At 29.5% G+C, this 23,240-nt stretch overlaps 1 protein-coding gene across 1 annotated transcript; it reads right to left on the minus strand.

Moving 5' to 3' along the window:
- Positions 1-3,676: 3,676 nt before the first annotated feature.
- On the minus strand, positions 3,677-5,253 carry LOC124841123 (stemmadenine O-acetyltransferase-like). Its single transcript, XM_088102447.1, has one exon. It carries the CDS (start codon positions 5,216-5,218, stop codon positions 3,899-3,901), a length of 1,320 nt encoding a protein of 439 aa, XP_087958573.1. The 5' UTR covers positions 5,219-5,253; the 3' UTR covers positions 3,677-3,898.
- Positions 5,254-23,240: the final 17,987 nt, after the last annotated feature.

A 23,240-nucleotide genomic window follows, 5' to 3' on the forward strand; every position in this document is an offset into this window, starting at 1 on the left:
GTTAGAACATTATGTTTAATGTCTAGATGATATTATTTTATGTTTCATGTTTCATTTAAAATAGAAGTTCTTAAATTTGAAGAATACAAATAATGTTATAAAGTTATTTTTGTCATTAATGATTAAATGATTTTGGGATGCATATTATGGAGGTCTGTCTGTGGTTTGAAAATATTATGCAGGTCTGTCTGTGCTATGAACATTTTATGTAGGTTTGTTTCATTGGATAAGAAATACAAATATGATTTAGTTTTGCCTGGATCATACCGAAGGATTTACCGAAGGCTTTTGCCCTTCGGTAATTACCGAAGGCTTGTGTCCTTTAGTAATTACCGAAGGGCAAAAGCCGTCAGTAAACGTTAGCGACAACGGATTTATCGATGGTATTTTGGCCGTTAATAAGTTGTCGATAAAAGGTCAATACCGACGGCTTTTGGCTATTTCCGACGGCTTTGTCCCTTTTTACGTCTAATTCTAGGACATCTGACGCCATACGTAAGTATATTTTCACCTTCGGACCAAACATTTTTGTAAAATTTATCCAATAGGACGTCGAACTTCTCAATATTTGATATCTTATAACAAATTAACGTTGAATTAAAGTTATAAACGACATCTAATAATTACATTTATTTACAAAAATGTCACCGATCATTGTTAACGTTGGTTATTCAGTGCTTGGACGTTGAACGCGTGACATTATACGCGATTTTTGTACTAGTGTTCGACAACCACCAAAGGTAATGTTTCTTCCACTTAACACAAGAAACCATTGGTTTTTGACTTTATGTATGATTTCCTTTCATTTTAATCAATTAGTTTCGTGCATAGACACCATTTAGAGCACTGTTGAGTTCTCTTTTTTCCCTCTTCAGCGGTGGTTGTCTTCTCCTCACCTTCACAGCGACACCTGTCTACTGCCTTGCCTTCACGGTTAGTTTCATTTTTTTATTTTTTATGTGTATTGATTGTTGCATTTTCATTGGTTATTGCACGTTTTATTGGTTATTACTACTTCTAAAATTCTGGAAATTTTTGTGGTGTATTTTTGTGTTGTATATTGATTTTCCATGGTTTTAGTGGAAGAAAATATTGACGAAATTTTTTAAAAAAAACCCATTAATTGACGTCAGACATAAAGCAATATTCGACGTCAATTTGCTCTATGTTTAACGTTGGATTGTTCTATGTTCAACTCAATTAACTTCAATTTAAGGTCTTCCGATATGACGTCGGTCTCAAATTCGACGTGATAAGCCAAAAATCACCGATGTTATACGGTGTTTTTGTACTAGTGTTACACTTACTTGGTCACAATGAGGTCATACCAATTGTAGTATTAGTTACATTAATCTACAAGTTAAACCAAAATATCCATAATTAATTATGATAACTCAAAATTAGCATATAATTAGGTCATGTGACTTAAACTCATCCAAGTAAATGGCCCATAAATATTAAGTATAAATAGCAAATTTTACGATATGCATTAATTACATTTATTTATTACCACATTGATTACTTTCTAAGGCACTCGAGCAACTTCAGCGCTAGAGTGTCTTCTGCAGACACAATCTTCGTCCAACTAAGAGAGGATGGGTATTCTTGAAGAGGATGAATAACCTTGAAGTTGAAGGCTTAAAGTGTTTGAAGTGTTTATTGAAGTCTTTATAGGATATATTGACTCTTTAAGAACATAGTGTTCATTGTGGAGTCGACTTATATTTTGTGAAGAGAAAAGTTTATGATGTCTATGAGAATCAAGATGGTTGGAGAGAAAGAAAAAAGATTCTCTTTGATTGACATAAGCAATATCTTAGAAGTTTAGGCAAAAATGCAATAAGAGTTATTCAAGAAAATGAGTGTTGAGGAGATGAATGTGTTAAGACAAAAGAACCCTGGGTTAAAAAAGACCCACCCCCTTCACTTCAAAACTTCAGCCAAGGACCTTGACCACCCAAAAGAGGCTTTTGCCTGTGTTTTCTCACTCCACGCAAAAAATCAAAAAGAGAACACTCTCCACTCATCATTCCCTTTTAACAGTGGGACCCACGCCGGTTCCTTTATCTCAAGAACTCTTGTTTTATCCCTCTTTTAATTCATAAAACGTAGTTTACACCTTGTAGCTTCACTCCCTCTTCTCTTTTTCTCTCTCCAATGCTCCTGGAACGTGGACCACCTTGGTTGAAAGAAACGTTCTTCAAGATATTCTTCACTAAAACCAATGGACCCACCCCAAGCCACTCAATTCCTCTTCTTCGTAGCAACCCTCTTCGTCTCTCTCCCTATCTATTCTCTTTTCTTCCTTCTTCTGCTGATTACTAACCCCATCACCCTTCTCTCTCTATTCTCATTTTCATTTTCCTGCCCACGCTCACACCCCATTCTCTCGCACTGGACCCTCTCATATTTATCACCTTCTATCTCCTTTAACGGGACCATAACACCACACACCTAATACTACAGGATGTGACACCCATGCAAGATTTTTTTAAATAAAAATATAGCATGACTTACTTTTACATTCACGATGTAAGATTAAAATTATTTAAAAAGTAAAGTTTTGTATGTTTTAAAAAAAAAAAGTAAAAGATAAATAAGAATAGTATTGTAAAAAATTTAGATGTATCAACTTCCATACACTTCCCTCACCACTTTCTTCCTTTCAGACACCACCATCGCTGTCGTTGTTACACCGCCGCCATCCTGCTGCATCTTGTACCGTCGTTGACTCTTCTTCTCATCCTCTCCCTCCTTCACCTTTTTCTTTTCTCCTTTTTTTTATTTTTTTTTCTTTTTCTCTCACACTTCTCTAATTAATTTATAAACATATTATATAAAATTGGACGATAAATCCGGCTCTCAATTTATCGATAAAACTATCTACAAATATTTTTCATTAATAAATTTTACTAATAATTTTTAAGAAATTTAATTATCAATCAATTTAACCACCATGTTCAAAGCTCAAAATGAAAAATATATTATCATTTGATCAACATAATTTACCAACAAAAAAATTCATTACTATAATAACAATTCTAGATTACCTGAATTTTACCGAGTGAATTTATTGATAAATATTTTCATCTGTAAATTAAATTGATGAACTTTACGAATAGACTAAATTTCATGAGTAAAATTTGTTTTTAAATTTTATTTTATTGACAAATTTATTTATGTTGGTAAAATTCCATCAACAATTAAAAAACTTATTAAGAAAAATACAATAATTTAATTATAAAATTTTCACCTTAAGATAGTTATTTGTTATGAGAGTTTTGTAATGTAAATCTATCAATATTATTTGCTCTTTTTTCAAATTTGTTAACCATTTTTTCACTCCTTTCTATATATTTTTCTCTAATTACATCGTATATTATAAATTTATGGCAAAATAATACTTTGACATTCCTTAAAAAGATACGCATAATTGACAACCACTTTAATAATATAAAAAATTATGTTGGAATTTTAAGTTAAAAATAAAACAAAATAAGTAAAATATTATTATTTTAGATTGTAATGTGAATATTTTTTTTTTCTTTGTGGATTATTGTACCACAACAACTTGTATGTCCTCTCTAGATATATTAAGTCTTCAAGATGAATCTTAAGTGTTACTCAATATTTTGATTGTGTGAGTACTTTCTTTAGTAAGTGAGTGCGGTGCAAGTCTATCATTCCGTATAAAGTGGTCGGAACATCAACTTTATTTGACATTTTACAATATAATAGAAGAAGGAAAAGCACACCTAGTAAAGAAACCATGCTGATTCCCATTATTCCAATAAGCTATACTAGAGACTAGAAACATGAAGCACACTCTAATGATCCCATGGCAGTGAGTTCTGCATTATTTAAGATAAAACTATATCAAACAACATTACTTTTAAGATTAAGAATCAAACGACGCAAAGTTCAGAAGTTCTGCATTGTGTTCAAGCCGAGCCATGTCACGTGTGGTCAAGGTAAGCCATGCCTCTATGCCATCTCCATCCTTTGTGCTCATCAAAGTTCCCAAATTTTTTATGGGCACAGGAATGGTGCTAGCATAACTGGGCTTTCCCCATCCAAAATCAACTTCATAGAACTCAAACCCTACCCAACTGGTAAACCCATAACCTCGAACACCCTTTTCTTCAGCCAGTCTCCTTGCTTCTTCTATAGCCTGAACTACTTCAACAAACTCATCACTCTGAAGTTTCTTTATATAATCTCCATCAACTTTTCCTATTGTTTCCTTCATTCTCTCTGCCAAATCACGCAACCCCACTTCCCCCTCCACTTCCACCAACGAAGACACCGCGTATTGCCAAATGTTTCCAACTGAATGCTTCGACAAAGATGGAACCATTCTGCTGCGAATGTTCACGGTGTGGGATACCGCAGAAGCAACAATTTTTTCTTCCCCAGAATCTAAACTTTCTTTTGCTGCTTCCAGTGATGATTTCCATAGCAGCGTCGTCACGGCTTCAACGCGTGAGGGATTGAAGCTGGGGCACCCTATGGTTTGTCTCAATCTAGAAATACTGCTGCCACTAAATATGAATCTCTTTGTCACAGTCTTTTCTTGGCCAACCATGCCACTTGTCATGTCAACGGATATGTTCCTCGATGGGAAAAGCAGACTTGCCTCTTCCATTGGAGGTGGAACGAGGTTGCTATTGCCGTGTCCACGTGATGTTGCAGCCCAAGCGTTGAGAAACGATGCTGCAGTGGAAGCATCAGCGATCTTGTGTGAGAAGCACACGCCAAGGGCTATGCCCCCACACTTGAATTGGCTCAACTGAACTGCCATGATCCCGAACGTGTCCCTTTGTTGTGGTTCAAGGTTGTAAGGAGGACATGGGAGAAGTTCATAGAGGGTGTGAAGTTGAGGGTTTTGGAGAATGTTTGAGAGCTCAATGGGGAGTTTAGAGTGGATGAAAAGAACACCCTCGTCGTTGCACTCAATGATTGAAGAGTTTCTGAGTCTTCCGCAAAATGGGTAATAGAGAGTGAGGACTTGTGACAGAGAAGTTTTCAACTTTTGTGACAGTGCACTGTGGTCAGTGGCAGCAAAGGTTCTAACATCAGAGGCAGAGTAAAAGAGCAGAATGGGAACATGGAATGAAGGAGCCAATTGGTCGAGAAAAGAGAGTTTGAAGTGCTGAATAGGGGTTCGGGAAGATGGCTTTACTGTCTCCTTCGATATAATGCCATATTCCTCACCCATTTCAATTTCTCTCACAAGATATTAATATTTGTCAGTGATAGGTATATGACTACGGTTTTCTTTCTCAAAGGTTCCACCCTTATATAAGATCATTTGTGCATTAATTTAAACAAAAATATTGGAGACAACACATGTCTCACAAATAAAGTTAATATACGTAATATAGCTTAGTGATTATATATTTATTTATTTAGACAGACAAGGTTGTAATATAACTACTCCTTGTGATGTTACATTTTTTATGTAAGGTTTTCAATTTAATTAAGGTATTTTGATCGAAAAGTTAGATCAGTCCAGTGGTTGTTATAAGAGAAAATGAGAAGAATATATATTTCTTTTTATAAGAAAATGAGAATGTAAAGATATAAAAAATGATATTTTAGAAGTGATTTAAAAGTAATAAGAATCGATTATTTTATTATTAAAAGGTTTTAATATAAATAGTTTTGTTATGAACGAGTTTAATATTTTTAAAACGCATCATTTTTTTAGAAATTATTTTTCTAGATTTCTTTGACTTTGAGAGTTTTTCACGTCCATTGCTAGGGTGATCCTTGAGGTGAGCTTTTCACGTCCATTCGATCAATTTCTTAGATAGAATAAGTTGGTTTTCTCTTCTTCTCTTTGGTCTATTTTGTCTTCCTTTTCATGTGAATTATATGTTGCAAGTGATGTTTGAGTCATCTTTAAAAGTCTTTGTTTATAAGTTGTATGTGCCCTGATTATATTTATATTGTTCATAAGGGCAGATAGAGCTTCCTATGTTTTTGGAAGTATTATTGAGTTGTTTGGTCATCTATCAGGTAAGGAAGCTAATTGTTTTATTTTAAAGTTATAAATCTGATGAATATGGTAAATTGCATGTCTAGTTGATGTAAGTATGTTGAATTGTTGATTTGCTGTTTGAGTTGTTGAAATTTGAATGTGTTACCATGTTTGCGTGTTGTTTTGCTTTGTCTAAATTGGTGTGGAATTAAGAAACTCGGGATCTGATAATTTGAGCAAGTAGTGAGTTAGTATGCATTTCCATATTGAAAACTATTTTCGAACAAAGCATTAAGTCAGGAATATCAATTTAATCATCTAAACAAATCTCTTTTTCCCCAAATCACATAACTGAATATGTTGTTTTCTAGTATGACATTAAGCGGCGACCAATTGACATTAAGCGTCAATTCCTTGTGTTGGTCTGAGAACAAATTTAGCTCTAGACTACTGAGCATAAGGTTTGTACCGCTGAGCGCACATATGTGCGAATGCTCCAACGTTGAGCGGTGGTAAGGCATCACTTAATGCCACTTTTCACTATAGGTCTGGAACAATTTAATTTTAGGTCAATGAGACAAAAAATGATGCTGCTAAGCGAGACATTTTACGAGAAGAATGATACTGAGCATGAAGACTATTGTTGAGTACCATCTTTTACGAAAGGTTTGGCGTTGAGTGTCATGAATGTCTCTAAGGGCTCTCTTTTGCGAGAGGTATTGTGTTGAGTGTCACTTTAGAGCGCCAATGTATATTTATGCTTATATTTGTTTAAAATGGATTTCTATGAATATTATGTATGTTAATATGTATTATGGATTGTCAACATGATTGTGGATATGTGTGGTGATGATGTTGTGAGAATTTCAAGGAGAAATGCTTTATGGTGATGCGTTTATGTATGCATTGACATTAGGGGTTCATTAAGGAGGTATCCTGAACTTTAATAACTATTCACACTCAAATAGAGTAGAATGAGTTTTGTGGTGAAAATTGTGGGAGGTCATAGTTTATAGACATTGGTTTGGTCCTAGGCGCGAAGGAAACTAACCTTGTGAGTAGTAGGGTGATAACCTCTTTGTTTATAACTTTGTAGAATATAAATACTACTATAAGTGCATGTCTATAGTGAAATCCAATGTCAAAGGCATGTATTCGGATAATTGAGTCTAGTGTTAGTTGTTTATCTATATTTATATGATTAATTGTTTTTAATTAATGTTTAGATTTTATCTATTGTGATTTAATTGTTTATGAAAACTCTTTTGCGCATTAGCTTACTCTATTATATCTTTTATTATCTCTTGTATGCTATTTGTTTCTTTCGCCATTATTACCTTATTGATGTAAGCAAAGGGATAGGAGTTGAAGTGTCTCTGGTTGAAGACAATGATACTACAGAATTTTTCTTCATGATTGTCTATTTAGTTCACATATATTTTACTATCATAGTTATTTTTTACTATAATTGTATTAATATTATACTTTTATAGTTTAAAACGATATGTTTTGTTTTATCAATCTTATAACGTCTTATTTTATCACTTCTAAACTACTAAAATTGGAACATTATATTTTAGAGAAATCTAATTTAAGTTTTAAGTAGGTAAAGTCTTTATTTTTGGTTTAAAACACTAGTCTAAAAAATATATTGAAATTATTGAATAGGTAAAGTCTTTTCGTGGGGAGTTTCTTGTTTTTTAGTTTATTTTTGTTTTGAAATTATTGAAATTATTGTAGACTTTAGTTTTTTACAAATTTAATAATAATTAGAAGGAAAAAGATATAAAACAACCCTCCAATAAAAAATCAACATCAACATCATCAATTATTTTATTATTAAAGTGGAAAACAAATGAACGAACAGAGCAAGAGTAAAAAATTGCGGTGTCACGGGTTTTTGTGTGTGGGTGTGAGAGAGGACGGAGATGAGAGAGAAACAAAATTGGATAAGTAAGGAAGATGAATTAGGGTGAGATGAGGATTTCTAATTTTTTTTTCAGTTGGGGATACTATAGGGATGACAGAGAGAAGGTTGAAGTGAGAGAGATAAAAAAGAAAGAGTTGAGAGGAATGATGGATGTGAGAGAGAGACAGGTGAGTAAGGATTTCGGGTTTTTTTGTTCTTTTAGTTTTGAGAATGAAAATTATTTAAATACATTTGATCTTAAAATTTAGAATTTATAATATATGAGAGTATTTTTCACCTTAACAAACTCATATATAACCACTCTCATAAATTTTTTAAATTATTGTTATATTTCACTTTTTAAAAGTATCATTTTAAGTTCTTCACTTTGCTAATGTTCTTGGTATAATAATTGTTATATAGTTCTCCATCTCCGTTTTTGCGTCGGTTTTGGCTAAACACGTGGTTTATATGCTTATTCAAATTACCTCACTCATCTTTGATTTATCCACCACGCTTTATTTTTGCAATTTGCTATAAGTCAATGAGGTTTTCAACTTTTTCACCCTCTATAAGACCCTTTTTTAATTTATATTGACCTATAGTCAAACAATTTATTTCTGCTTGATGAATTAATAAATGTTGACAACACTTTTTACCTTAATTTTCTAACAAAATTTTCACCCTAGGTCAAAAACTGGTGTAGGAAGACATTGATAAAATTTTTAAATATATCCCGGATATTAATCTTATAAGTAAAATTTTACGAGGGATAAGCATATAATTTATAATAATTAGAAATTCGTGCTATTAATAAATTGTTCTGGTTCACCTTAAATAAATTCTTTTACTTTTATAAGAAAATATTTTTTTTATGGACAAATAAATATTAATTATAAAGTACTTAGTGTATTAATTCTACCCCTTTAACAAAAAATATATATTTAATTTTTTCATTAGCTATTCAAAATAATCAAATAACAATACTTATCAAAATCCTACTATTCTTGCTAAGTTTATAAAAAAATATATCCATTAAGTTATTAAGACAGACACATCTAATTCATTATAATATTATATAGTAAAAAGAGAATCTCTCAATCAATTTCCTGGTATAAGTACAAATTTAATTCAATTTAGTAAGATTTTGAATTTGTGTTTTTTATGATAGTTTGGAAAAGACATCCAATTACAGTTGAGTAATAATATATTATAATGGAGAATAATCTTTAAAAAATTTATCAATATTATATTTTTTATCGATAATATAATTATAAAAAAGCACCTTAAATTTTATGTTTTATAAATCTTAAGTTTAGTATATTTTATTCTTAAATTTGATTTTACAAATAACTATTTAGGTTCACTCATCCATTAAAACTATTTCTCATGTTAAAATATAATAAAATATGACTTTAAGAAAAAAAAATATTAAAAATTTCTTAATTCCAAATTTTGTTTCATTTTAACATTTGAAAAGTAATTAATAAAAATTAAAATAATTTTTAGAAATGAAAGGAATACTTGAAGATATTATTTTAGAATATTTTAGATAATCTCTTAGGATCTCTTTTTCTTTTATATTTGAATCTGTTTTTATTTTGATTCTTTTATTTTGTCATGGCTTTATTCCTATCCTTGGAATTGAAGACTAATCTCCCTTGTTGACAGAGACTGAAACACTAATCATAACATATGTGAAAGTAAAAGTATATTACTAAAGGAATATGAATAATTAATTAAAGTCATTTTATTTGAAAATTATTCAAAAGACTATTCTACTAATGTTTTTGATTTAATCTCATCAACTTATATAAACTAAACACTTTATGATTAGTAAAAGGATGAGACATGTGATAATAAATACGTTTTATGATATTAACTCTTTGAGAGAGAGAGTAAAGATACAAGGTATATAACAAAAGTATAAATATATAAACATGACAAGAATATAAAAATTAAATTATTCTTGACTAATATATATATATATATATATATATATATATATATATATATATATATATATATATATATATATAATCAACTAACATTTTTTTCAAACTTATATTTATTAATATGAACTACTAATACTTTGTTAGTTAAAAAATAAAAATTCTTAAAAAAGTAAATTTTATAAATAAATCAATAATTTATATAGTTGAAGAGATAAAAGATAATATAATAACAAATGAAATAACAATTGGTGTGCCTTTTATATTTATATATTTATGAAAGACTCTGAACTATTAACAATTTAAATAACGTTTTTTTATTATAATATATAGGAGTTGGTTAAAAAAAAGAAAAATTTATGTCCAATCAAACTAGTTAGGAAATGGTTAGAGTCATGGACCAATGTTCAAAGAAACCAATTTTTCTTATGTCAAATTTAAATAGCATTGACTCTTTCTAAAATCAAATCTCATTTTTCTAACCTACTTAATTATGGATTTTAAAAAGTCCTAACCCCCAATGCCCCCACACAAAGTGGGTTGGGGTAGGATTAGAATGATGTTAACCTTCCAAACTAAATTAATTTATTTTTAATGTATTTTTAATTAGTTTTGTTCAATAGTTTTCATTTTGTATGATGTTTTATTAATATCTTTTTTAATTAGATACAAATATATAAATATTGATTTTATCAAAAACTATTCAAAATAAATTTTTAATTGTAATTATATTTTAAATATATAATTTCATTATTTTGAAAAGTTAAAAAAGAAAATTTTTATTATTTTTTTCATTTAAAAAAAAGGAGAAAAATTTTCAAAAAAGAAATTGTAAAAATAACACAGTTCAAAATTCAGTTCTTCAATGATCGAATTTTGATCTGAAAAAAAAATGTTATTTGTGTAAATATTTGACATATTAGTTATGGATACATTTTAAATTCAAGTCTACTGTTTGGATAAAAAAAATCACGTTATTTGATAGATCTTTAGAGTGTATATGTGAATGTTAATTTCTGTATTGAAAAGAAATGAAAAAATTCAACAAGTGAAAAAGATTCATAAATATAATATTTTAAAGGTTTTGAAATTGAATATGACGTGTTTTATTTTCGTAGTTTGTATTAGTAGTATAAGTAAGTACTTTTGTTTGACAAATGTTAGGAAACACCATGGTAAACACACTTGTTGAATAGAACTATAAAAATCTAAAGCGTTTACATAGGCTAGACGATATGTGCCAAACCATCTACTTCATCCAACGGCGAAGTCTTCGATTAATTGTTTGATATCTCGGTGAAAAGCTTAAAAGATCAAATCCTACCTAAATGGTAGAAAATGTAAAAAGCACTTTGTTGTTTTGAACAAACATTAAATTTCATTAAATGCTCAACGTCTAAAAACAACAAAAGTGATAAAAGAAAAAATATATATGTGGCATGCATATCTACTCTACTTTGTGCAGATTGCCTATTACACGCATCCACCTGCTTCATCCTATATAAATCATAAGTGGATGTTAGAAACAAAAAACACATTCACGGAATGTTCTCTTCATCAGAAGTTGTGTTAAATAAATTGTAATACTTTTGTCAAAGTATTGAAAAAGTAAGTCTACTCTGACAAGTTGACTTTAACCAACGACATCTTTGTACGACAAGATTGAGAAGACTCAAGGATCAAGGCAAAATCTTTGTCTAATTGATATCTTTCTTTTAAGCCTTTAAATAGAGGATGACTAAAAAAGATAATCAAGAGAATATAACACATAGAAAAGAAAGAGCTCAAGCGAACATCGTAGAAAGAAAAGCTCAATAAAGCGCATGAACTCAAAAAAGAATATCTGATAGAGAAAAAGCTCAAGAATAGAAACACTCTCAAGCTTCATTGATATATAAGCTTACTGTCTAAGAAAAGAAACGAGAGAAACACTCAATGAGTTTGTTAGATTGATTTGTATTGAACATATATCCTCTTTGCGAGAGTTGTCATCTAAGGACTTGTAACCAATCGTTTGATTGTAAATTTTGAAGAGAATTAAAAAACTTTACGTTTAACTTTGAGGAGTTAAACAGTAGCTAGACAGGTGTTTCTAGAGAAAACCAGGAGTGGGTGAAACTTTGACGTTTAACTTGGTAGAGTTAAACGGTAACTAGATGGGTGTGTCTAGTGGAAACCAGGAGTGGGTGGAACTCAATTAGACAAGTGCATTTGGAGGATAACGAAAGTCTCTAGGGATACCAAGAGTGATGAAGAATACTGCGCAACTAGGAGTGGGTAAAACTCGGTACTAATCTAAGTAACGATGGTTACTTGGATTGATTAGAGATACCATGAGTGGTTAGAATAGTCAGTTGTACTCTTGTGTAAGATTATAATAAAACCCTCTAAGGTGATAGAGGGGACTAGACGTAACTCGATGGAGCGAACTAGTATAATAATGATTGTGTGTTTATTACTCTATTCTCTTTAAACGCTTCCTTTACAAATCTTGCAGCTGCACTTTATTTAAATTGATATTAAGACTTTTACTATTAATCGACTTTTTATTAAAGAGTAAGCTTTATCATATCGCTGTAGCAAATATTTTTCAACAACTGAAAAGAAGTTACTAGAAAGAATTTATTACTTAACCTAATTTCTAAAGTCGAGCATTTAATAATAGAAAAAGTGTTATATTATTTCCTTCCAAAAAGTCTTTCAATAAAATTATTCAACTCCACCTTCTAGTTTTTTTCCAGATACTTTAATGTAATCTTCTAAAATAAAGTAGACTCACAATTATTAGAACAAAATCCCAGAGATGCAATAACTATGGAAAACTTATCAAATAACACCTGAGGAGCTTGTTTCGAGACCATAAAGATTTAACCTATACACCTTCCCTCGATTACAAGAAACACCTGCATGAAATCCTTTTTATTTACAGTTGAGAAGCTTCACATATCACCATTTTAAGAAATCCTTTTTAATATTTATCTGAAAAATATTTCACTAACGAACAAAGACAACAATAATAAGAGCATGAACGATAGTCTTCATGGCAACTAAGGCAAAGGTTTCTACATAAACGAGATTTATAACACTCAATAAACCCTCTTAAGGTTGTCCTAATGTTCTAGACCTGTTAAGAACAAATGACTTATTTTCTTGAAGGAAGAGATACCAAGTTCCAATTAGTAATCTTACTTAAAAGAGAAGGTTTCTCCTATATAGCACGTTGTCAAAGTGAATCAAGGACAACCTTTTAATAGGAAGATGGCTCAAAAAAACTATGGATTATGATTAAGAAGGAAGCAAAAGAAGAAGTATAAAACAAATAAGAAAAATATGGTAATTTGATGAACTTATAAAAACATGGAGGATAATGAGGAGGTGGGTGATCAACAACCATAAGAGGTGCTTAGAAAGTTGTGGTGACATTTAAGTTGTAATAGTGTCAATATCATCTCTATAATTCTCGATTTCAATATTATTTACAACATCATCATCATTTTTTGAAAAACAAAAGATGAATAGAAATGAGTTTAAACCTTGTGTAAGACATGAGAAAAATTAGGAATATTTATAAATAATATTTGTATGAATTTATCATAGTTTAAATGTGTTGAGTGAATGCATGAAATATTGTATCACTGATTGTTAATTTTATAACATGGAAGAGCTACCAAAGGAGTTGAAAAAGGGGTATATGATTATGATAATTATATAATTATGACAATCTCACTATAATTGTTTCATTATTGCAAGCATTATTATAATTATATATGATATATCTATCTTGTGTATAAAAGATTAAATTTAAATATTGAAGAATTGGACAATAAGGTATATATATTATATTAAAACCAAATATAAGAAATAGATGATTGTGTATTAAATTTAGTTCAAAATATTAAAAATGTATGAGTTGCGGTGATAGTAATAATTCTTAAAATTTTAATAATTAGGAAATATGTATATAAATATGGTAAAATATTTTAATTAAAAGATAAAATAGTTTGTTATTTATATTTAAAGGGTTATTTTATTTTAAAATATATTTTTGGATATTTTTATATATTATATATATTTTAATTTGAAAGATATTTTAAATATATTTAAAATAGATTAGGATATGTTTTTAGTATTTTAAAAAGTGATTGAAATAAAATAGAATATTATATGGGTGATTTAAAAAAAAAAAGAATCAAGTCAGGTCTTAGATTTAAAAACTGATTGAACATAATTAGGTAAAATATGAATTTTCAATTTTAATTTAAAAACAAAAATTGGGGCAGAATCAATTTTGAATATAAGAGATATTGTTTTGAAAAGGAAATAAAAAGAGGGGCAGCAGATAGGAGGGGGTACGTTTGAGAAAAAAAGAGAGTAAAATCCTACGTGAGAATTAAGAGAAGAAAATGTGGGGAGTGACTGGTTTTAGAAAGTGATTAGCAACTTCGAGGCAATCGCGGTGGGACAGTGAGAACGTGAATTAAGAGAGGATTAGGCCTGCCAGAAAATCTGGGTAGAATAAAATTATAGACTTAGCTAAGGTATGGGAAACTTATCTAGTTTTTTATACATGTGAATGTGAGTAGGGTTTATGATTTTTTTTTTCTATTGAGGGGTAAGGGTACGTGAGTGTATGGATGATGGTTTTGTGTTGAGATATCCATTGTATGTTGGTTGTTATTGTATTCTTTTATGTTAACCTGATACTGAAAGGAATCATGGTGCATGTATATGTGTGAGCGTGGTTTTGGATAATGAAAGTATGTTTTGCATGTGTATCCTAAGGTATGAATTAAAGCTTGGGATTTGTATTAATCTATGTTTGGTTGACTTCATGTGATAATGAGATATTAATACCAATATTGAAATATGAATGGAATAGGTTATGATTTATTATACCTTTGAGGGTGAAGTATAGAATATGTGGTTTGGCCTTTTGTGAGATGCTTATAAGGTGATGGATGTGTCTACTCGTGTACCTAGTAAATTCAGAGTTTTGGGCTTTCTTTCATACGATACGGGAAAGAGGATCTCTTTGGCTTGTGTGAGAAAAGCGAGTAGTGTTCGAGTATTGCAACTTCTTTGTATGGAGCAATTATGGTTTGCCTGGTCTATGGCTCGTTGCTGAGTATAGTATCCGGTGCGCGATGTACCAACGTTTTTACTTTTAAGCCATTGTGGAGCATGGAAATAAGACTTTTAACTACGGGGGCGAGAGGACTCGAGTGAGCCTTTTTGGTATATAAGTGTGAGGTTGGGTACAGGAGATAGACCAAGGTTCTTCATGATGATGTTGGGGTTCATGAAGATGTCTTTGGATATTGTGTTGATAAGGATGACATTGATGGTATGATCATGATATGACTGATGAAGATGTTGACGACGATCATGGTGTAGAAATAATGAGGCTAGTAAGGATAACGCTATAAATGAATGTTTGTTACTAAATTGTGCTTATTTGCTATGTATATAGCATATTGTTATTGATTGTGTTAATGGTAGTTTACTCATACTTGTTTGTGTTTGTGTGTGTTGTATAACCTTTGGTAGTGAATGTTGCAGATGCATGATAGAGATATGAGAGTGGAGAAAAGACTTTGTGTATTTAAAGTTTTTGTACTATAAATTTAGAAAAAATCTAATTGGGTTAATTTTAGTTTTTTGTTTATTTTATTTATTTCAGAATTATGTAATTCAATAATATTTTGGTAAAGTTAAGACTTTATTTTAATTTCCCATGTTTTACTTGTCAATTTTTAATTAATAACCGTTTTATACGTGTAAGACCCATGAAAAATATTTACCTTGTAACAATTTTATTACTAGTAGTAATAAATTTCTTTGTGAAAGGAAAATATAATAAGTTTATAAAATGTGGAAAGTTAAATAAGAAATTTTGGTAGCTTAAATGCTAGAAAATTGTGGAGATTTCAAGAACATGGGTTCAAACTCTTTTCTACCTTTTTCTTTAAAAAAAATAAAAAAAAATAAATTAATAAAAAAAAATTAAAATATTGATAGTGGATAAAGCACTCCAAGTTTGAAGGCATTATTGAGGGATCCAATATGTCAAGTGGTGATTAAAATATTAATATAATAAAATAATAAATAATATTAAAATTTTTGGACTATAAATAGCCATGAGAGGGGAGGCTGTTCTGCACAAAGAGAGGAAGAATCAAGTGAGAAAGCTTAGAGCAGAAAGAGTTAGGAAGAAATTTTTAGTTGCAAGAAGAGTAGAGGTTCTGGAGGGTTTTCGGGAAAACAAATTCTGAGTAAGAGATTAAGTTTGGAATAGAGGTAGGGGAGCTAACCTTTCTAAGATTTTATATTATGATTTAGTATTGTTTTATTACTATTCATGTCTTGAAATTCTGTGTGAATATTGTTAATGAAAAACATATGTGCTTTTTATATATCTATCTATATTGAATTTCTGTGTTAATATTGTATGTTGTTGTTTTGAATCTATAAATAAGATTTGTTAAAACTAGTTGAGGAACACTTTGGCTAAGGAAAGACTTGGTACTTAAGTTGTCAATTGTGACGCATCTCTCTTTCCTGGAAGTCTACTTGACAAGTTTTTAACTTAAATCTTGTTGAACAGATTATGTACTGTTAAATTATTGGGCAATATATCTTGTTGGAATGAAAATTTCTGATGAATTCATGTTATTGTGGTAGATATGGAATTATGAATTATAATTGTGATGCTAGGATAGAGGAATCTTAAAAACCGGAGTTGGTACATCCCTGATCATAGAGCAGCCCTGGTCAAATCCAGTAAGTTGTGAGTAGTCATATGTATTGGCGTTTATGGTGAGTTTGATTCGTCAAACATTTTATTCTTCTCCGGTGACCATTTATGGTGATATTTTAGTATTGTTAGCTTATTTTGTGATATATTCATTTTGTATGATTTCTGCGATGATTGAATTTTATTGGATTTGAATTTATGCATCTGAACATGATATGAGTATTATGGGGAGATTTTGTAAGGGTATAATGTGAGTTGAGGAATATGAGCATGGTATGAGTCTCGTAGAGAGATTCAGTAATGATATGGTATTTGTGTATATATTGATGTTGAGGGTCCTGTAGTTGGAGGTTATCCTGATACTCTAATAATCATCCAGTCTCAAGTAGAGAAGGATGAATTATGTGGTGAGAGGGGCAGGAAGTCCTGGTCTATGTGCCGGTTTTGGACATAGTGTTGAGGACTAACCTTGTGGATGGTATGAAGTATTTTGGAAGAAGAAGTAGAAGTCATCACAAGTGCATAACCTCCCCTGACCGCTCATCAACATATCATCGGAATGAGTGTCTATTGGGTATTATGGAATGAGTGTCTATTGGGTATTGTGGAATGAGTGTCTATTGAGTATTGTGGAACGAGTGTCTATTAAGTATTGTGGGATGAGTGTCTATTAGTAATTGTGGTATTGTGGGATGAGTATCTATGATGCGATTGTTGTATGATGGTATGAGGGTGTCTGACATAATTATTATATGAGGTTTGTTGAGTGTATCAAAGTAATGGATGAGTATCTATGATGCGATTGTTGTATGATGGTATGAGAGTGTGTGACATAATTATTATATGAGGTTTGTTGAGTTTATCAAAGTAATTATGCATGTTTTATAAATGATTGGTTGCATGTTAGCTCATCCTACTTGTTTGTGTTTGTGTATGTGCAATGATCGTATAATTTGTTGAGATAGAAGAATAAATTAGAAGAATTTGAGTTATATTTATGAGTTTATAGTTGAAATCTGAGTTTAATATATATATATATATATATATATATATATATATATATATATATATATATATATATCAACTATGAATTATCAAGTATAAGATTAAGGAATGTTACCTTAAATGTAATACTACAATATATCAATTATGAATTATCAAGTGTGGGATTACGGGATGTTAGACTACGCTATAAAAATTTTGAAATATCTAAATAGGAGTCATGAGGTAGTGTTGTGAAAGTTGGAAAAAAAAAGTTAATATATAAGAATTTGCTAAAAAAGATAAAGTTTTGTGGTCGATAAGATCTTAACAATGATAACCCCTTTTACCATCACCTAACCAAGAAAAACACAAATTGTGATACAGGATGACAATTTACTACATTCTACTTGTGGATAAAGAACAAAGCAAATAGAAAAAAAAAACAATTTTGAAATCAGGATCACTACCACATAACTTTTGAAAAGCAAACATAAGAGAAAGTGGAATTTGATTAATAGCATGATCAATAGTTAGAACATATTCATCCAAAAGTTCACTAGGAACTAAAGTAGACAATAGAAGAGAACAAGTCAGCGTGACGATATTTTTTTTAACAACTCTACTCTGTTGAGAGAAATATTAGTACAAGAAGCCATATGAAAAGTAGCATCAATGGAAAGTAGTAAATTTGAAAAGTTTACAATCATACCATTAAGAAATATCACTTGAAACATTACATAAAAATCTAATGAAGATTAAAAATTAGAAACCTCTTCTGCTAAAAAGTTACATAAAATATTTTATAACAATGCAATATCAAAACAATCAACCTAAAAATAGTTTGAATTGACTAAAAAGATCATTACACATTAATTGTTTTTCCCCTAATTTTACACAATTTTCCAAATTGTACTATCTCTATTAATTATTGCCCCACTTTCTAGTTTAAGTGTACTTGAATTTTTTGCATAGTGTAATTTATATTTGAATTCGAATCAATCTGAGAGCATTATTAGAAGTAACGGTGATAGAAAAAGAAATTGATTTGTGTAGTTAATTTAATTTTTTTTACTTTAAGAAGTAATGGATATATTGATAAAAATTTACGTGTTCCTATTGCTAATTTTATTCACTTACTTAATTTTGTTCACTAAATTATGATTCAGATTATTATTTTAAATAAGATTTTTTTTATGCATACATAATTTTCTAACTTTTTTACTGCAAAATCTTTTTAAGAGAGTTATCACTCGAGTAATTGAGAAAAAAAATTAGTATAAATTTATATTAAGGTTCTTTAAATATCTGTTATCCTCTCTTTTATATATATATATATATATATATATATATATATATATATAGAAAATAATTTTTAATAATGGTTAAATTATGTCGAGATAGACACTATATAAAAAAAACCTAATAATTATATACAAGCTTAACGAAAGTTTATCAAAAGAAATCTTAAATGATGTGATATTTGAATAAAGATATTTATCTGCAAAAGGAGATCTAGAAATAATTGAATATTAACATACAATTAAATTTAATATAGTTGTTTTACAAAAAGTCAAATTTTAAAAACTAAAATGATATAAAAAAAATGTTTAATAGAATTGACAAAATCTTCCCGATTATATACCAACTTTTCTTATGATAGGATTTATAATACACGTTCTTTTTATATTATTCTTTACACTGTGTATGCAGGTATATTTAGTTTATGTTTTAATATTTAAGACAAATGAACTTTTACTTAATACATGAATACTTGTAATTGTCAAAAAGTAAAACAGGTGGACTATAATATTTTTGCGTTAAAATTAAGGACAAAATGTACCATAACAATATATCATGTATATAATAAAGTGCGTATTCTTAAATATATATATATATATATATAACAAAAGCGTACCTTCAGTACTATAAGTGTTTTAGGTAATTAAGTTTTCTCTTAAAATTAAACCACTTATATTAGCATAAAAAAACAATTAAAGAATCCAAATTAAAAATTAAATGGAATAACTATGCAAAAAAAAGTTTTGATAAATTAGTTTAGGTTTAATGTCTCAATAGGTCCCTACTTTTGTTCAGAATTTGAAATAGGTCCCTTCATTTTTTGGCGTCTCAATTGGGTCCTTATTTTTGTTAATTTGATGCAAATAAATCCTTTCCGTCAATTTCATCAAACGGCGTTAATGAATGTGTGACGTGGCCTGAGGACAGTATTGACACGTGTAAGGCCACGTCACACATTCATTAACGCCATTTGATGAAATTGACGGAAAGGATTTATTTGCATCAAATTAACAAAAATAATGACTCAATTGAGACGCCAAAAAATAAAGGGACCTATTTCAAATTCTGAACAAAAATAGGGACCTATTGAGACATTAAACCATTAGTTTATATATAAATCAATATTAATCCTTTTTCTCTTTCAATGACATGCCAACTGATTTCACCATCAATTATTAATTTAGATAATCAATGAACTTCTCAACGACATTAAAATTAATTGGTCCAGCATTGATAACTAATGTGCCTAATTCAGCTGTCCATGTGAGAGAAAAAAATGACAATGCTAAGTAGTTAGAATCTAATTAATACCTTTTTAAATTCACAATAAATTTGTATATGTATTAAATTTTGGGTTAGCATTTTTGCATTTAGAAAACAACATTTTTTTTTCATTCTTTTGTTGAAATTCCATTATGTATTAAAATTTGAAAAAAAAAATATTTTTGAATTTCAACTTAAACGTAACCCTAATATGTAAGAAACTTGACAAAAACGTGTAATGAAAAAGTAGCCAAAAGCTAATGTATTTTGCCAAACATTAGGAAAGCATGCCATAGTCATGAGCTCGTTCTCAAAGTTTAGATGATGGGTGAACCCATTCTTCAAAGGGCCAACAGCAACCGTGCTACAATAACAAAAAATGGAATAAGAATGATAAAAGTTTTAATTGTTAAATAAAACTATAACAATTAAAAACAATAATATTTAAAGTATAGTTAATTATTTATTTTTAACTTAAAATTTTAATATTAGTACGGTACAATATTTTTAGATCTTTTTTAAAGATAAAATTATGAAAAAATGTTAGACTTAAAACGTATAATATTTTAATGAGTGATTTTATTCTTCACGAATTTAAAATCGCAGCAAATATATATTATTATATTATCAAAAGAAATTGTTCAACGAATGTTTTTTTTAAATAAATGTAGAAGTAATATTTTTCATGAAAAACAGATATGTCAATATTTACACAAATGGAAAAGAGTGTTAACGTAACAGTGTAAAATCATAATTTATTAGGTTAAATGGTTTTTTTATCCTTAATTTAATTCAATTTTATTATTTTTATTGGAGTTTATCAAGACGGGAGCTGCTCTTTGCTATCACTTTTGTTTTTAGCTGAAAATTAGAGGAATCTCATGTTAACCGTTCAATAAAAAAATGTTGCATTTATAAAAGATTTTTTATATTCAAATTATGTAAAAGCATAAGAAAAATATGCCTAGAGAAGAGTATATGAGATTGAATGAATACTTTTGTGAGCATACATCATATTTATAGATAGATGTAAATCGTGAAGGTAGTAAATTGATATAATATTGTTATTAGACATATTGCATCTTTATAATATCATTGATTGATAGACTATGCTTTTATAATATTATTGATTGATATATTATGTCTTTATAATATCATTATTAAACAATTATGTCTTTATAATATTATTGGGAGATTATATCTTTGTAAAATTATTATTGGTAGATATATTGTTATAATACCATTGATTATTAGAATGACTCTATGTGTTTTGTACACTTATTTGTTTGTGTCTTCTTGTGTGTGTTTTGTATTTTGTGTTTTTGTATGTATCTATGCGTGTGTATACATGTGCCCGTGTTTTTTAAAAAGCTTTTTTAGTGTGTTAGGCATCGGTTGGAATTTTAACCTACGTCATATGGTGTATATGTCTCGGGTCCCCAATGAACCGAGACAGTAGATCAGGGTTCAAAAAGCTGTCAGGGCAAAAGTCAAATTTGTAGGAATTTTTCAGAGTGTTAGACATAGTTGGAATTTTAATTGAGGTCATATGGTGTATATGTCTCGGTTCCTCTTAAACCGAAGCAGAAAAGTTCGATTAAACTATGAAAATGTCACCGCCTTCTGATAAGCTTCGGTTACTCCTAAACCGAAACCTATTGTGCGATCTGCTTCATTTATAAATATATGGTAAACTTTAGTTAGCATGTGGTTGCAGAGTCCCAGTGTTCCTTATTTTTGGCTGGAAAAGAAAAAAAAAATGGAAGGTAGCCGAAAGTGTTTTTGTTCCAGCTGGTCTATACATACAACCATTCCATTTCATGTGCAAGCATTGGAATGTAGCCAAAAATAGCTTTCTGTCAACTTGTCCGTGTGTAAATCATTTCATGGTTCTTACTTGACACGGGCCAAAATGGGTCAGTTAACTTAAAATTCAATCCATCCCACACTTTTTTTTTCGTGTTTACATGTCGACCTGCACGATCCATTCTGTATTGTCATTCCTAACAAATATAATTTTAAGGTTTAATGTCTCAATAGGTTCCTATTTTTGTTCAGAATTTGAAATAGGTCTCTTTATTTTTTGGCGTCTCAATTGGGTCCTTATTTTTGTTAATTTGATGCAAATAAATCCTTTCCGTCAATTTCATCAAACGGCGTTAATGAATGTGTGACGTGGCCTTACACGTGTCAATAGTGTCCTCAAGCCATGTCACACATTCGTTAACGCCGTTTGATGAAATTGACGGAAAGGATTTATTTGCATCAAATTAACAAAAATAAGGATCCAATTAAGACGCCAAAAAATAAAGGGACCTATTTCAAATTCTGAACAAAAATAGAGACTTATTGAGACATTAAACCTAATTTTAACGACGAAAATGTTAAAACAATTATTTTCATAATCATCAATATATTATTTGAACTGGAGACTCTCACAACAACTTTAGTTATCTAAGGAAGTCATGAACTTTTATCAAATTTCTCTTCGCTCCGATACTTACAATATCTCCGATCAAAGGAACCAATTTATCAAACCATATCAACATCTTAAAATATATTTCAAAATATATTTATCAAACCATATCAATAATATATTGAATATAAGAAATAAATAATTAATTCATGAAAACTAATAAAAAGTAGTCAAATACAAATTTCAATTTTATTTCAAAATATACTCCAGAAGTCAAAAGGTTTAAGTGATAATTATATTTATCAATAACATTCATAATTTTTCAACCAGTAAGAATGGTCTATTGAATGCATTAACTTTCAAGAGACATGATGAGTTAATAAATTATGAATGTTTTTTCTCATACCTAGAAAAAACAATATCCCTATTTCCTTTTTAACTGATAGAACTGAAGTATTATTTTTTTTAAAATATTAAAAGATTTAGAATATAAAAGTGTTCACAAAACAATTCATAATCAATTAAATGCAAAGGATTTCACTGCCCTGCACGTTATTGCAATTTTCAAAGTCAATTTTTTTTTATCAACATTTCAAAGGTCAATTAATTTCACGAAGTATATATATAGCAGCAATTCATTGATGCATGAAACCAACAGCATTGGTCAGTATAATTCTAAA

The sequence above is a fragment of the Vigna umbellata genome, chromosome 11 (genome assembly GCF_029865625.1).
Source record: "Vigna umbellata cultivar VRB3 chromosome 11, Vumbellata_1.0, whole genome shotgun sequence".
Taxonomy (NCBI): Eukaryota; Viridiplantae; Streptophyta; class Magnoliopsida; order Fabales; family Fabaceae; genus Vigna; species Vigna umbellata.